The 15,683-nt window shown below is 31.7% G+C and overlaps 1 protein-coding gene across 1 annotated transcript in view; it reads left to right on the top strand.

Annotated features, from left to right (window-relative positions):
* The first annotated feature begins 40 nt into the window (after positions 1–40).
* Positions 41–15,683, top strand: part of LOC117223247 (carboxylic ester hydrolase) — a 20,988-nt gene continuing 5,345 nt past the window's right edge. Inside the window, exons 1-5 of the mRNA XM_033475444.2 lie at positions 41–189; positions 1,890–2,115; positions 7,486–7,781; positions 9,469–9,668; positions 10,949–11,145. Coding sequence (XP_033331335.2) covers positions 1,909–2,115; positions 7,486–7,781; positions 9,469–9,668; positions 10,949–11,145 — 900 coding nt within the window. The 5' untranslated portion in view covers positions 41–189; positions 1,890–1,908. The remainder of the gene's footprint in view (positions 190–1,889; positions 2,116–7,485; positions 7,782–9,468; positions 9,669–10,948; positions 11,146–15,683) is intronic.

The following is a 15,683-nucleotide window of genomic DNA, read 5'->3' as shown; positions in this document are numbered from 1 at the left end:
GGGTGTGAGCGTACGTCTGAGAATCGTGTGTTCCGAGATTATCGGCACGATCCATCCAGCGTCTCTCACCTGAATCAGTCGTGGCTTTACCGCCGTGGATCGCGCACGCGTTCCTCTCTTCTCTCACAAGGACGAATAAGCGTTTTACCTTTTCGGTTAAAACAGGAGAATTATCAAATTCCGCTAATTGTAGGTAGACCATTCCCATTCAATTAATTCATAACTGTCGTCGATCACGATTTGATGGCCGATGACCGTAGGTTCTATTTATTTATAATAGATGCAAATGCTGAACAACTAAATAAACGAAATTTAAGCAAAGATTAATAGAGCGTCTGTCTAAGTTTTCTTTGTCAAAAGTGTCTTTCGTTTGTGGAAACGATTTCTCTGTAATTCGAATTTTGGTAGTAATTTATTATATTTGAAAACAGATACCGATGCAAAGCTTTGTTTGTGTGGCACACCTTTTCTCATATAACAAAACTTCTAACGAGTGAAATTTACATTTGCTTGATCACCGTTTTTCAGAAATTGTTTGAAGACACGAATGTTCACTGTGCGGCATAAAACATTTAACGGATAGGAATCGTAAAGTGAATGAAGAAACTGTATCCATCGCTATTTTGTAATAAAATTTAATGATACGTATTCGAATTATATTTTGCAACTGATAAATTACTTGTTTTTAAATGTTACAAATTTTCTACGGTATGAAAAGAATCTTCAAGTTTGAAATCGCCTGTCGAATAACAAGATAAGATATATTATAGCAAAAAGATTTAATCAATTATAAAAACGATAATTAAGATTGATAGCTTATCATTTCCTTTAAATTCAAGTTGCGAAGCTAATTTATAAAGAGATCTAAAAGTGCTAATAATATTTTAACATTAATCACCGCAACTACCATTTATTTTAGTATTCGATTCATGTCATTCGGTGAGAAAATACGGAAGTTTGTTTTAAACAATTCTATTATCTTATCAATTATCTCGCGATTTATGTCAGGCTAAATAGAACTGTGAAATCACTTATGTTAATTGTTTGCAGTACATTGCATATTCCAACTTGTTGACAAGTGCTATGACACGCTGATTATGACTATTCATTTTTTATATTGCCAGAAGGAACTATCTGAGCAACTAATACTCTATACTGAGCAACTCTATTTGATCCCGAAAAGGTTAATAGAGAACTACGTATTTGTTCATGTTCCGAACTCGAATACAAAATTGTAGCATTTTTATATATATTTGATACATACAGTGGTGTGCATAATTATAAACTCAAAGTAACTTTTACATTTTTACGGATATTTAAACAAAAATTAAAAAAAAAACACTATATTTGAATATTTCCAATTTCTATTATTTTTAATATAGAAATATTACAAATGTGTGGTTTCGTTAAGTTTTTGTTTAAATATCGCTGATAATGTAGAAGTTACTCTGAGTCTATAATTATTTGCACCACTGTATTATTGTCTCATTTTCAACATTTACTTAATTTTAATAAACAATCAATTACACTGTCCACCTAATTGTAACTTTATTTTTACGTTCTGTTCTATTTACCAATTAGGCGGTTCTTGTTGCACATTTGTGTATTTATTGCTTTCAATGTTTACTATTATATTATCATCAGCGATTGTTAGAAAGAATTCCGAGGAAATCGTAATACATAAAACTTAACAAACATTCCTAAAAACAATGCATCTATTTGTTCCATTTGTTTATTGTTGTTCACGTTTACGGTCATTGATCTCATTTCTCACGCGAATTATTTTTCTTTTTGCAATGGAAGCCAAAATATTTATTGTTCAAACATGTTTAAACATTCGTAATCTATAACAAAATACATATATCGTTGTGTTGCAAACTGCTTTCCAGGCTAATTAGTCGTAATAAAATGACGGGATATCGAGGACTGTCGTGGGTGTTAGTGGTTTGCGCATGCCTCAGCAATTTTGTTGCATCCGAGGGCCATGCACCATCGGTGAACATCAAAAATGGAACATTATCGGGCCTGGTTATGAAAACCAGACATGGAAGAGAATACGCGGGCTTCCGGGGAATTCCTTATGCACTGCCACCACTCGGAGAACTCAGATTCGAGGTAAGATTATCTCTATGCACATACTTTCATATTAATTGCATACTGCGGTTGAAATAGGGTATCGACAATGTACATAGAAAAATTCAACGTAAAAAAATTATTAAGTTTTGTAATTGTGTTCCCCTTAATTTTTCCGGAACAACATCACAATTTTATTTATTTGTACACCAGAATATTGTACTTTGCATGTATTTTCCTCACGTGACCAGTAAAAGTTGTTATTCGATATACTTCTTTCTGAAACTATGAATAATAATAGTAATGTTTGCTTGAAGTTATTTATAGACAAATGCTTAAATGTATTTCAAGTATTACAATAATGAAGTTTCAGTCAAAATGCTTATACTAATCTTAAATTCCAATGACAAAAAGCTTGTTCTGGATTTTTTTTGTACCACAATATATATAATAACGATGAATAATAATGTTTACTTGAAGTTATTTATAGACAAATGCTTAAATATATTTCAAGTATTACAATAACGAAATTTCAGTCAAAATGCTTATACTAATCTTAAATTCCAATGACAAAAAGCTGGTTCTGGATTTTTCTGTACCACAATATATATAATAACGATGAATAATAATGTTTACTTGAAGTTATTTATAGACAAATGCTTAAATATATTTCAAGTATTACAATAACGAAATTTCAGTCAAAATGCTTATACTAATCTTAAATTCCAATGACAAAAAGCTGGTTCTGGATTTTTCTGTACCACAATATATATAATAACGATGAATAATAATGTTTACTTGAAGTTATTTATAGACAAATGCTTAAATATATTTCAAGTATTACAATAACGAAATTTCAGTCAAAATGCTTATACTAATCTTAAATTCCAATGACAAAAAGCTTGTTCTGGATTTTTTTTGTACCACAATATATATAATAACGATGAATAATAATGTTTACTTGAAGTTATTTATAGACAAATGCTTAAATATATTTCAAGTATTACAATAACGAAATTTCAGTCAAAATGCTTATACTAATCTTAAATTCCAATGACAAAAAGCTTGTTCTGGATTTTTTTTGTACCACAATATATATAATAACGATGAATAATAATGTTTACTTGAAGTTATTTATAGACAAATGCTTAAATATATTTCAAGTATTACAATAACGAAATTTCAGTCAAAATGCTTATACTAATCTTAAATTCCAATGACAAAAAGCTTGTTCTGGATTTTTTTTGTACCACAATATATATAATAACGATGAATAATAATGTTTACTTGAAGTTATTTATAGACAAATGCTTAAATATATTTCAAGTATTACAATAACGAAATTTCAGTCAAAATGCTTGTACTAATCTTAAATTCCAATGACAAAAAGCTAGTTCTGGATTTTTCTGTACCACAATATGTATAATAACGATGAATAATAATAATGTTTACTTGAAGTTATTTATAGGCAAATGCTTAACTATATTTCAAGTATTGCAATAACGAAGATTCGATAACGAAGTTAAGATGCTTATACTAATCTTAAAGTCGAATGACGAGAAACAGGTTCTGGATATTTTTTGTACCGCAATATGTATAATAATTTCAACACATTTCAGTGGACAATAAATCGTATTTTTATAAATTGCTCTTTTATCTGCTTTAAAACATACGCTCGTGTACAGTGAATTGCATCGATTCATTGAACGAATTGCTTACGGGAGGAAAACGATAGCTATTCTATAAATACTTAACAATCTGCTAATTTCACGGCAAGAAATAATTGTATAATAATGATCAATCACCGCTGAAATAGCAGACTCAATCGAGTTGATTCGAATTTTAGATTTGTATCATTTTTTCTAAACGAGACGGTGGAATGTGTATCCGCATTATGGTAAAGCCACATTGTTTATCCGATCCTTGTTATTAAAATCGTCGCAAGTGGATTCAAAGTTCAAAGAATGTATACGAACGAATAATATATTGTTAATTAATATGATACGAAATAGATCCATAAAATCATCAGTTTATTTCACATGTGTAGACTTCAAAGTATTTTTGATCAACGTTGGAATATATGCTGTAACATGTTACGTTATAGATCATAAATTTTACAATCTATGAAATGATCATAACCATCTGCTAATCGGGTGATCTTCTCAATACGACCACTAGATCGCGGATTTCACACGGAGATAACAAAAATGAGCAGATCAAATCCAAACCGTCGAATTTAAAAGTACTGTTATGTCATGTTAAAGTATTAATATTATTAAAGGCAGAAAGAAATTTCTCTCTCTCTTTAAAAATTTGTTCAATTTAGTCTTTTTTTTTGCTAAATTGATACAAAATATATAGAACCCGAATTCCACGTTACCCACGGTTGGAGTGTTAAGCGCAGAGTATTTTTCTTCTTCATAAAAATTTGCGATTTCATGATCGTTGCACAATTTAGATGAATGTGGATACACAGATATCTGTAGGCACGTATGTAAGTGCTATTAAAAACGCTACGAGAAGACGAAGTTGATTGAAAGCCAAGTTCGCGATCTTTTTAACAATAATTGTAAGAGGATCGAGATGTTGTTCCTTGCTTATTATTTGCAACATTTTGCTAGACACACTCCGAGATATTTATATTGTTGTTAACTGCGAAGTTTCATTTAGATGTCAAAGAAAAAACCTGTTTTCGTCAATATACGTAGCCCATGATGTAATTTTATACTCTATTACGAAACTCTTAGAAATATATCTGTCTAAGTGCCACGGTAACTTTTTATGCTCTCACATCGAAAAATTCCTTTTCCCTAGAAATAAACTAATTCGACGTTTTAACTATTTGCTTCTGTCAACATCGAGCTATTAATTATTCAAAGCGTTCATTCACTGAATAGTATTACGTTCGTTGTGTTTCCTAACACGTGAGAAATGTGTATTTGAAATACTGTTCGTAGTTTGAGTAGTGGAATAACATATTGCTCGTATGTCACTCCATTATTCATAAATTTTTATGTTAATATTTGCAACCGAGTAACGTCATTAGTCAACTTTGGAGCCAGTAATCTTTCTTCAGTCACTCGGTGACACTTATTGTTGGATAATCTAACTATTATCTGTCAATGCGGGTCTGCATATGAATCCTGAGTGATTTTACCATTGCAATCATTGTTCTTGCCTTCTGCCAAAGAATAACGTAAATATAATTAATATAATAATAACGTAAAATATTCATTATTATTTCGTAGTTTATATCAACTGCATAACAAATAAACGGATATAAAATTGCACGAAGTCCTACTTTGCCTCGCTTAAACGTACTCGTTAGATAAGATCATATATTTCTCAGTATTGACAAATAATTTCTTGTTATAAATATTGTTGCAATATGATCTTGTCTAACGAGTACGTTTAAGCGAGGCAAAGTAGAACTTTGTGCAATTTTATATCCGTTTAATTGTTATGTTATATTAATATGTTATATTAAACTACAAAGTAATAAAGAATATTTTGATTTTAAAATTTCTATTTTATAAAATCACGTTACTCTCTGTCAGAAAGCAAGACCAATGATGGCAAGATAGAGCGAAGATAACGAAAGATAGGTCTGACATGTTAAGTAGATTTACAATAGTATGCGATAAAGTGGCATACAAATCGTTCTGATATACATTCAGGAAATAAATATACCAGTTTCGTGCATAATTAAAAGTAAACAAAAATAAGGAAACCCGTTCGTAATTCCTACGGAGGATTAAGTATTTCTGCAGTAAGCACATGTTACCCAAAAAGCCAACGTTTCTAAATATTTCGAAGTATGCAAATCCGGCGGATTTTTAAGAAAACATAATAACATCAAATAACATGTAATTCTGACTAAGAAGCAGAATATAAAAGAGATAAAAACAATTTTTACAAAATATGCTTTGGTGTGCGAGATTAAACAATACTCTTTACAACATTCACCCACAATTTTATAACACGATTTATTAAAAAATACGGGTGCCCGCAACAATAATATACAAATAATTACAATCTCAAATAAAAGCGTACTTTATGAAAACTAAAAATAATTTTTGTTTAATGCTAATTTAATATTACATGCAGTTACTCGCTTTTATATTCGGACTTTTTTTTAGATGATAGAGAGACTAGTGTACTAGACAATCACTAAAGTACTTTTTCTTTTTAATTTTGATATAACTAGTAATGAAAAAAATTGAAAACTCTCGTTTTTTTCACTTTTTTAGCTGAGCCTATATAAATATTTGTAGATCTCGATAACTTATATGAATTCTGAAAATTTCATCGAAATCGGTTGATATTATTATATGTTACCGCAGATTGAAGATCGCAAATCTTCGAAATCGTAGTTTTCCACGACTTTTGACCAAAAACTGTGAGAAATATAGAGATTTTTACATCTTTCAATGTCTGCAGCTTGACTCTGCCTTAACCGATCTTCAATAAAACTTTCAGCACGCCGTTACCGAGATCTACGAATATCATTTTTTAAATTTTCGTTACAGATTCAGGTAAAAAACATGAAAACCGAGAGAATTTTATTTTTTGTTGCCGTTCTAAATCATAGCAAAATTTAAAAAAAAGCATTTTAGTCATTGTGTAGTAGACTAGTCCTTCTGTCATCTAAAAAAAATTCCAGTCATATAGACCAGTCTTAAAAAATTTAACCTGCTTTAAAAAGTGTTCGAATATTAAAGCGAGTAACTGTATGTAACATTAAATTAACATTAAAAGAAATTATTTTTAGTTTCCATAAAATACGCTTTTATTTGAGATTGTAATTATTTGTATGTTATTGTTGCGGACACCCATGTTTTAATAAATAGTGACAAAATTGTAGATGAATGTTGTAAAGAGTATTATTTAATCTCGCACCAAAGCATATTTTGTAAAAATTGTTTTTACCTCTTTTATATTCTACTTCTTAGTCAGAATTACATGTTATTTGATGTTATTATGTTTTCTTAAAAATCCGTCGGATTTTTAAGAAAAATTCGAAATATTTAGAAACGTTGGCTTTTTGGGTAACATGTGCTTACTGCAAAAATACTTAATCTTTCGTAGGAATTACGAATGGGCTTCCTTATTTTTGTTTACTTTTAATTATGCACAAAACTGGTATTTTTATTTTCTGAATGTATGTCAGAACGATTTGTATGCCAATTTATCGCATGCTATTGTAAATCTATTCAATATGTCATCTAAAAGTAGAATTCAAGTAATTTAGTCCCGTCTTGAAAAAGTTGTTTTGTCTCAAAAGATGTCCGAATGTTAAAGTGGGTATATTCCATTAATTAACGCTGTTAATCCATAACTGTATATTCCATTAATTTTCGCATGTAAAATCAAAGGATAGCGCATAACGAAATCCGTATAATTTTCTTCCAGCCACCGAAGCCATCAGCAGCATGGAATGGCGTTCGACTGGCAAAGGAAGACGCTAAAATATGCACCCAGAGAAACATCTACACGCATGATGATGAAATTGTCGGTGACGAAGATTGCCTGTATTTGAATGTGTATACACCGAAATTGCCGACCGGGGAAGACAAACTGAAAGGAGGTTATCCCGTTATGATCTGGCTGCACGGTTGCGGCTGGATTTGCGGAGCCGGCCATTCCGAGTTCTACAGTCCGAAATTCTTGCTGGACCACGATGTAATTCTCGTTACAGTGAACTACAGGTTCGGACAGAAATCAAGCTACAATGATGAACATCGAACGAATACGAAAATATACGGATGAACGAACGCGACAATTCAATGTGCGGACTTTTCAATACGTTTCGTGGAAATGTACTGAAACGAAAGTTGAATAGACCTTATCCGAAGATTTATTTTTGTAATATCTTGATACCGAAACATACTGTTATTTAAAAATTTCATTCAACTTCTCTACCAAGCGATAATGTATCCAAATAATAACAACGATTAGATCAGGGGTGTCAAACTCAAAAGCTAACTTGGGCCATAATAATAAATAAACAATGCTTAACTTTAGGTGGGCCGCAAAAAACAAGATCAATGTTCATAGAAACAAATATTTTTATTTTGACTAGTACATTGTGATAAACATATATAAAGTTAAATTATTGTTTACGTCCTGATACTTGACATCAAAAATGTTCATCTCGGGCCGCGAGTTTGACACCCCTGGATTAGATGATAGAACGTTTGGATATCAGGATATTGTAAAAATAAATGTTCGGATAAGGGAGTCTCTACTGTATTCCCTGGATATTTCGAGGCACAGCGATGTTTAGAGCAATGACGAAGCGTTATAGCAGGATGTAATTTTGTGATCGTTTCTCATTCTTTCTTGTTCGCATTAAAATTATAGGGAAAAATACGATATTCATAATTACCGTGGGAAAGTTCAGCTGTTTTCCGCAGTTATGAAACAAGCACGATATAAATCTGAATCGATGTGAGACGAGTTCAATGCAATCTGCGGAAACTGGTCTCGAGATTCATAAAAAGTGTATCGCGTTCTTTATGATGCTTCATAGCTACGCTGGCCCTGCAGTTAATTGATCAAATACCACTTTGCAGTATCCGTTGTGTGTTTTTTGTACTCGGTAGAAGACGTAATTGAGAACCTGATTTAACTCGGTTGCTTCAGTCTGGCCGATCTTTATGTTAGCATTCGAGCGGCGATCTTTCTAACAAAAATATAACCGAGATAGATCGTTTATCATTTTAGCTGTCAATTTTTGATCGATGATTCGTCGAAGAATTGTAACAGTGAATTATCAATAGTGAATAACAATTTTTGTACGAGTCCAGATTGTCCGAGTGTCGAATCAATAATACGAGTCATATTTAAATACAAAAATAATCTGAATTTGATATTACATTGCAATTTATTGTATGTCAACGAGCTAAAGCTCATCCGTATTATATCAAATTAAGTGTGCTGTATGTATTAGATTGTGTAATAAGTCCGTTCGTGGACCTCTAGACACGTAGGAAATAACAAGGAAAATTACACGAATTCAAAGCGACAATTCAGATGGATTTTAAGATACGTTCCGGGAAAGCTATTTCTATACAATTTAGCTCAAATGGAAGGTGAAAGTGCCTACTTTAAGACAGGCTAGATTATATTGCAATAGAACGACAAGATCATTTGAAGAAATTAAAAGGAATAAACTTCTGACATCACGGGATTTACAAGATTTAACAGGAAATGTTCAGATGGATTTTAACTCGACTTAGCTCAAATGAAAGCTGGTAGTGTCTACTTTAAGATAGGGTAGATTATGCTGAAATTGCATAACAAGTCTGTTCGCGGACTCATTGCACAACTTAATACGTCTGGCTAATCGGTGGGTAATAATAATCATGTATAATATAATTCAATGCTTCGCAGACTTGGGCCGCTAGGATTTTTGAGTATGGAGGACACGGTGTTGCCTGGAAATAATGGAATGAAGGATCAAGCGCAGGCCATTCGGTGGGTGCATGAAAATATAGCTGCATTCGGTGGCGACCCCAACCGAGTAACTATCTTCGGAGAAAGCGCTGGAGGCGCAAGTGTTCATTACCACATGATGAGTGACTTGACGAGAGGTAAATAACAAACGAATATGCACGGTATTTGTCGTTTACAAAATATTCTAAAATACACTGTCAAAAATCAGCGACAATTCCAACGGTCGGCCGTAATTTTAACGTGGTAACTTTAAAATTTAATGTAAAAGTTTAGATAATAGAAAATAACTATTGAGTGATCATTACTAGACTGCGGATCTTTATGCAAAATAAAAATTGTTTAAGTTAATCGTAAGAAACATAAATTAGTTGAAAATATCTTTCTTGCTTCGATAATTCTAATAAGTTGAAACTAATGTAACAATATCCTGAAATCTTTTTAATGTATTCAGTTCATCAGTGGAAGATTCACTAATTTCGTTAATGAGGTAGTAGTATAATTTAAATTCAATATATTTCCGCATACTTTTGCTTCGCAAGAATGACGGAGAAATCGAGAAAACTATTACAAAAAAACATTTTTGTGGACACAAGGAGGAGAAACGATCGTCAAGAATTAATTTATTTCTATGCTAAAGGATTTAAGTCAACGATAAAATCAATAAAGGGAACAGCAGTAAGATTATTTGAGAAGATCCTCGAAGATTAAACTGTTATTAGTTGTCAATTAATCTCTTAAGCTGAATAATTGATGCAGGTGTTCGAGAGTTGAAAGCATCGCGTTGAGAACGTCGATAAAGAGCATTAAAATTTCAAAATAAATTAGTATTGGAACAGCGGCAGATACGAATTTGCATAACATGAAAATTATTACACCTGGGCATGAATTAACGTTAAAATCATATTTCGATGGAATTAATTGTGAAAATGGTAGGCCTCTAGATTAAATTAAACACTTTAATAAATGCACTGAACGCGTACACGTAAGATGAATATCTATAAACAATTTACGAGACGAACACATCGGAAAAGACCGCGCACCGATTTACAAATCCACGCACGTAATCGATTTTTACGATTTTGCTAACAATATTGAGAATAAAGTTTCATAACACTCCTATTAATCGTGTTCATGGCAGAATAAATTACCGGGTAAATATCATGATTCGCACAAACGATCGCGTTGGAGCCGAAATGAATTTTCTCAGGGAAATCGCACGCTGCAGGAAAACTGCGGTCGACCACGTTCAAGGTCGTTGAAACTGAAACATATCACGAAAAAAAAAAGGAAAAAATCCCCGATTGCATGATTCACGAGCATACCACCATTATTCACGATTAATTGCCTCGCACGACGACTAGTTGACAATTTAATTCGCGCAATGCATTTTGATTTTGATGACCTTTTAAACAAACAGGCCTGTTCCATCGGGCGATTTCACAAAGCGGCAACGGTTACTGCCCGTGGGCTGTGGCCAGGCCAGGTTCAGCGAAGAGGAATGCCATCAAACTAGCAGATGTTCTGAGCTGCCCTACGAAGGACACGAAGAAAATGATCGCTTGCCTGCGGGAAAAAGACGTTCAAAAGATCATCGAAACGGATCGAGCTTTTCAGGTAGTTAAGAACATTATAAGCAGACTACGGATTTTACGCAATTACAACAGAAGTTGTAAGATGAAATGCAACAATGAGAAGACAGTAGGAGAATTAAAAAACATTGTTACATTTTTTATGAATGTATAACCCTTTGCTCACCGGTGGTGTAACTCAGAGATACCGCTAAAAATGATTATATCATGTTCTAAAATAATTTTTACATATTTAATTTATATATATATATTATATATATTATATATTACATATTATATATTATATATTATATATTATATATTATATATTATATATTATATATTATATATTATATATTATATATTATATATTATATATATTATATTTATATATTATAATTTTTACTTATTTGTATTTGAAAATTTGTTAAAAGAGTCGTTGTATGAGTCACAAAATTCATGAAACGGAGATATTGTAAGTTTGAAAAATTATTTTATATTTAAAGTGTTGGAATAACTTTTGAGAGATGGAGTACATTTTTATTCAACTCCTGTTTCGTTCGATTAATACAATTTATTCTTATTTATAACCTTCATTGTGTATAAGGATCCGCAGTCTAATAATAAGAAACTCGGAGTTTTAATTCTTACATATTGGTGTGATGATCTAATACACGCGAGATCTTGTATTATCATGCAGCAATATTAATTTTCATTTATTTACTAACAGTTCGCTTGCTTGAATTAGTGAATAGAATCATGTGCAGTTATGCACATGCAACCCTCATTGGTCCCTCGTGCCAATTAAACATATTTCTCACTGATTTCAGGTAAATAATATGTTTTACACTTCGTTTAATTAGTTATAAACGACGCTATGAATCACATTTTAAACTTATTTACTTTCGTCTTAGGTTTTCGTGTTCAAAGGGGGGATTTGTGAAGTTAGATATTAAGAAGGAACAAATTAAGGAAGGAAAAATGAAGGACTGGTGTGAAGTTAAATATTAATGAAAAACAAATTAAGATGGGAAAATGAGAGACTGATGTAAAGTTAAATATTAATGAAAAACAAATTAAGATGGAGAAATGAGGGACTGATGTAAAATTAAATATTAATGAAAAACAAATTAAGATGGAAAAATGAGGGACTGATGTAAAATTAAATATTAATGAAAAACAAATTAAGATGGAAAAATGAGGGACTGATGTAAAATTAAATATTAATGAAAAACAAATTAAGATGGAAAAATAAGAGATTGATGAAGGTTAAGGTCTTAAAGTTTTAGTAGTAGATGGTTCTTACGCCGAAGGTATCGAAAAATGGTGTCGTCGAGTGAAATTGTTGTAACCTCCAAGGCCAATAATGCTACAATGTTACTCATCATAACGTGTTGCAGCTCTCTGTTACCCTTGAAGGGACTAATTGAATGGAGTAATATAGCAGGTTCTCAAATGTTGCAACAGTTATTCAGGATGTCCTGGTTTCATGACCTCAAGCAAAAGAGCCACTTTAAACAAGCTAACAACTGGAAGATATTTGTTCTTGTTTGAGTGTCTTTCAATGAGCACGATGTCTTATAAAATACTGCACGGTTTGAAGCTACGAATTTATCATAGAAGATAAATATTTTTTCAATTCGTCTGCATGATAAAAATCTCGAATCATTTTCTTGTCATTGAAGCGATAAATTTGAATCTACGAATCGATGTAAAATTAACTTTACCTGCTATGCATAGCGCAGAATTTCTTTGAAAACAGAGCTTAGTGGCATTTCCGCTGCGTGTATTTCTTCAGAAGGAAACTGCTTTGAATAATTCACTGTAACTGCTATAAATATTGTATGAATAGAGAGAGAGAGAGAGAGAATATCTATCTTAATTTATTCACGCTATAGAAATTTTTATGCGAATATAGAAATGAATATTGAAATTTGGTTTTCGAGGTTTACCAAGGTAATAGTGTATAGACTGTCATAAAAACATTTTTTATGACTATTAAAAATGAACCAAATGCATGGAACGGGGTTATTGTCGACAACATTACCAAATATAATATAAACACTTGAAAGATATATTTGATATATTTGATATATTTGATATATTTGATATATTCGATATATTCGATATATTTGATATATTCGATATATTTGATATATTCGATATATTCGATATATTTGATATATTTGATATATTTGATATATTTGATATATTTGATATATTTGATATATTTGATATATTCGATATATTTGATATATTCGATATATTTGATATATTCGATATATTCGATATATTCGATATATTTGATATATTTGATATATTTGATATATTTGATATATTTGATATATTTGATATATTTGATATATTTGATATATTCGATAGATTCGATAGATTCGATAGATTCGATAGATTCGATAGATTCGATAGATTCGATAGATTCGATAGATTCGATAGATTCGATAGATTCGATAGATTCGATAGATTCGATAGATTCGATAGATTTGATAGATCCGATAGATTCGATAGATTCAATAGATTCGATAGATTTTTTAACAATATTATAAAAATAATGTATCGCTTTTCTGAAATCCTTTTAACGTTTCAAATTTCATTGTCACATTCAATAATTTGAATTGATTAGAAGCACACAAAATTCTCAAATTATTAATAACTTTCTGACAGACATTGAGTTAATCTTATTTACGAGTTTACGAAACGACGTGCGTTTATTCGATCTGCCGTAATCTGCTTATCATTGATCCAGTCGCTATGCATTAAATGAATTCGGATTAGCTAGACACTAAGTACGTAGACATTGTGCATTGCAAGTACGCCAAGCGAAACCTTGGCATTGAAACTGAACGTGTCCGCAGACGGCAACGCTCGTAAAATGATCCATATTACATAATGTTATCTCGAAATCTGGAACGGATCGAGAGACAAATATCATCGTAGTAACATAGGGTTTCGTAACTCATAATTGCAATTGTAAATTCTGCACGTCACGTTTCTATGTTGCCAAACGTGATTTTATGTCCCGTGCTAGAACCGACCTTGCAGCTGCTAAAAGTCCTTGACATTGAATGTTACGAAGGTTGACCAGCTCGATGCAGCTCTTGGAATCATTTTTTGCAAAAATAATCTGTTTATTCGGCCGGCTAACTCATTCGAATGTTGAAAAAAAGGAAACATGTCAGTGCTACACTGGTAAAATATTGAAATGACTGCGATTTGCAATTTGCAGGTACATAAATTATGCACTTCTGTGCTTCTTGTTTTGTATTTATTTCAAAGTGATTCTTGTAATTGGGACTTCTTACTATTGTACATATATAGCAATTAATCGCAAAGAAAATTTATGCCGAAACCTAAAACCATTTTACATATTGTAGAGGTTGTTGTAAATATTATTCACGAATAGTGTGACAGATTTTTAGTCTTCTATGTATAATATTTTTATATTTACGTATAGGTTTTTAAACCTATTGTCATTAATTTGAAACGCGCTATGCATAGCAGATAAAGTTAATTTTACATCGATTCGTAGATTCAAATGCTTCAAATGACAAGAAAATGATTCTAGATTTTTACCATGCAGACGAATTGAATAAATATTTATCTGGTATGTTTCATTTGAAACAAATGAACTAGTTTAATGCAACATTACTATACAGAGCGTTCCATTTAAGCTGAGATTGCAAAAAATCTCGTGGACTTGTGATTTGAAAAGGAACAAATTGATACATGTCCTTTAGTATTTCGAGTGAGGAGTCAACAACAAATGCAATGCAAACAAAAGATGTGCATTTTTTCACGTAGTAAATAATCTTGAAAACACCCACGCATTAAAGAACTGGTACTACCATTCGACTCGAAATACTAAAGGACATGTGTCAGTTCGTTTCTTTTTATATCACGCGTCTCTCTGCGAGATATTTTACAATCTCCACTTAAATGGAACACCCTGTATAATAGAACCCCTGGAAGTTGAATTATTTTGCAACAGTACATTATTTTTTTTTTTACTAAGATCACACTGTGAAGTATGTAATTGCATCGTGTACGTTGAATACGAATTCATTCTCATGAATATGAATGCATTTCGTTTATGAAACAGCTAGTGACGTTTCAAAGACTTGATTTCGCAACTAGATGCGAATCTTTGGTCTAATCGACTGTCCAAATAATGCGTATCATACATGCGATAATGATTCCAAGTTGTGGAAAAACCAGTTTCGTGCATTCGTAACTATGCGTGTTACGTGTGTACATTAAGGAAAATCGATAATCATAGAACAAGTGCATAATTTACAGTCAAAGAACTATCGATGGCGCGAATTAATCATGGACACAAAGATTAATTCAATTTCGTGTATTATTTACGTTTATGCAACGTTTCATATGTGCCGAAATGATTCTGTGAAAATGTCGGCTATCATTTATTGATACGTAACAGTATTCATCACTGATTTTCACCCCTTGTCGTACTTCGACGAATCTGACACGTGATTTCGTTCTTTTTAGATTGAATAAAATTCTGATTTCCTCTCGTCAATATTTAAACATTTCAGTAAATGTAGACAC

This window comes from Megalopta genalis, chromosome 5 (assembly GCF_051020955.1).
Source record: "Megalopta genalis isolate 19385.01 chromosome 5, iyMegGena1_principal, whole genome shotgun sequence".
Taxonomy (NCBI): domain Eukaryota; kingdom Metazoa; phylum Arthropoda; class Insecta; order Hymenoptera; family Halictidae; genus Megalopta; species Megalopta genalis.
Note: the sequence above shows the minus strand (reverse complement) of the source record. Positions and strands in the feature narration are given on the sequence as shown.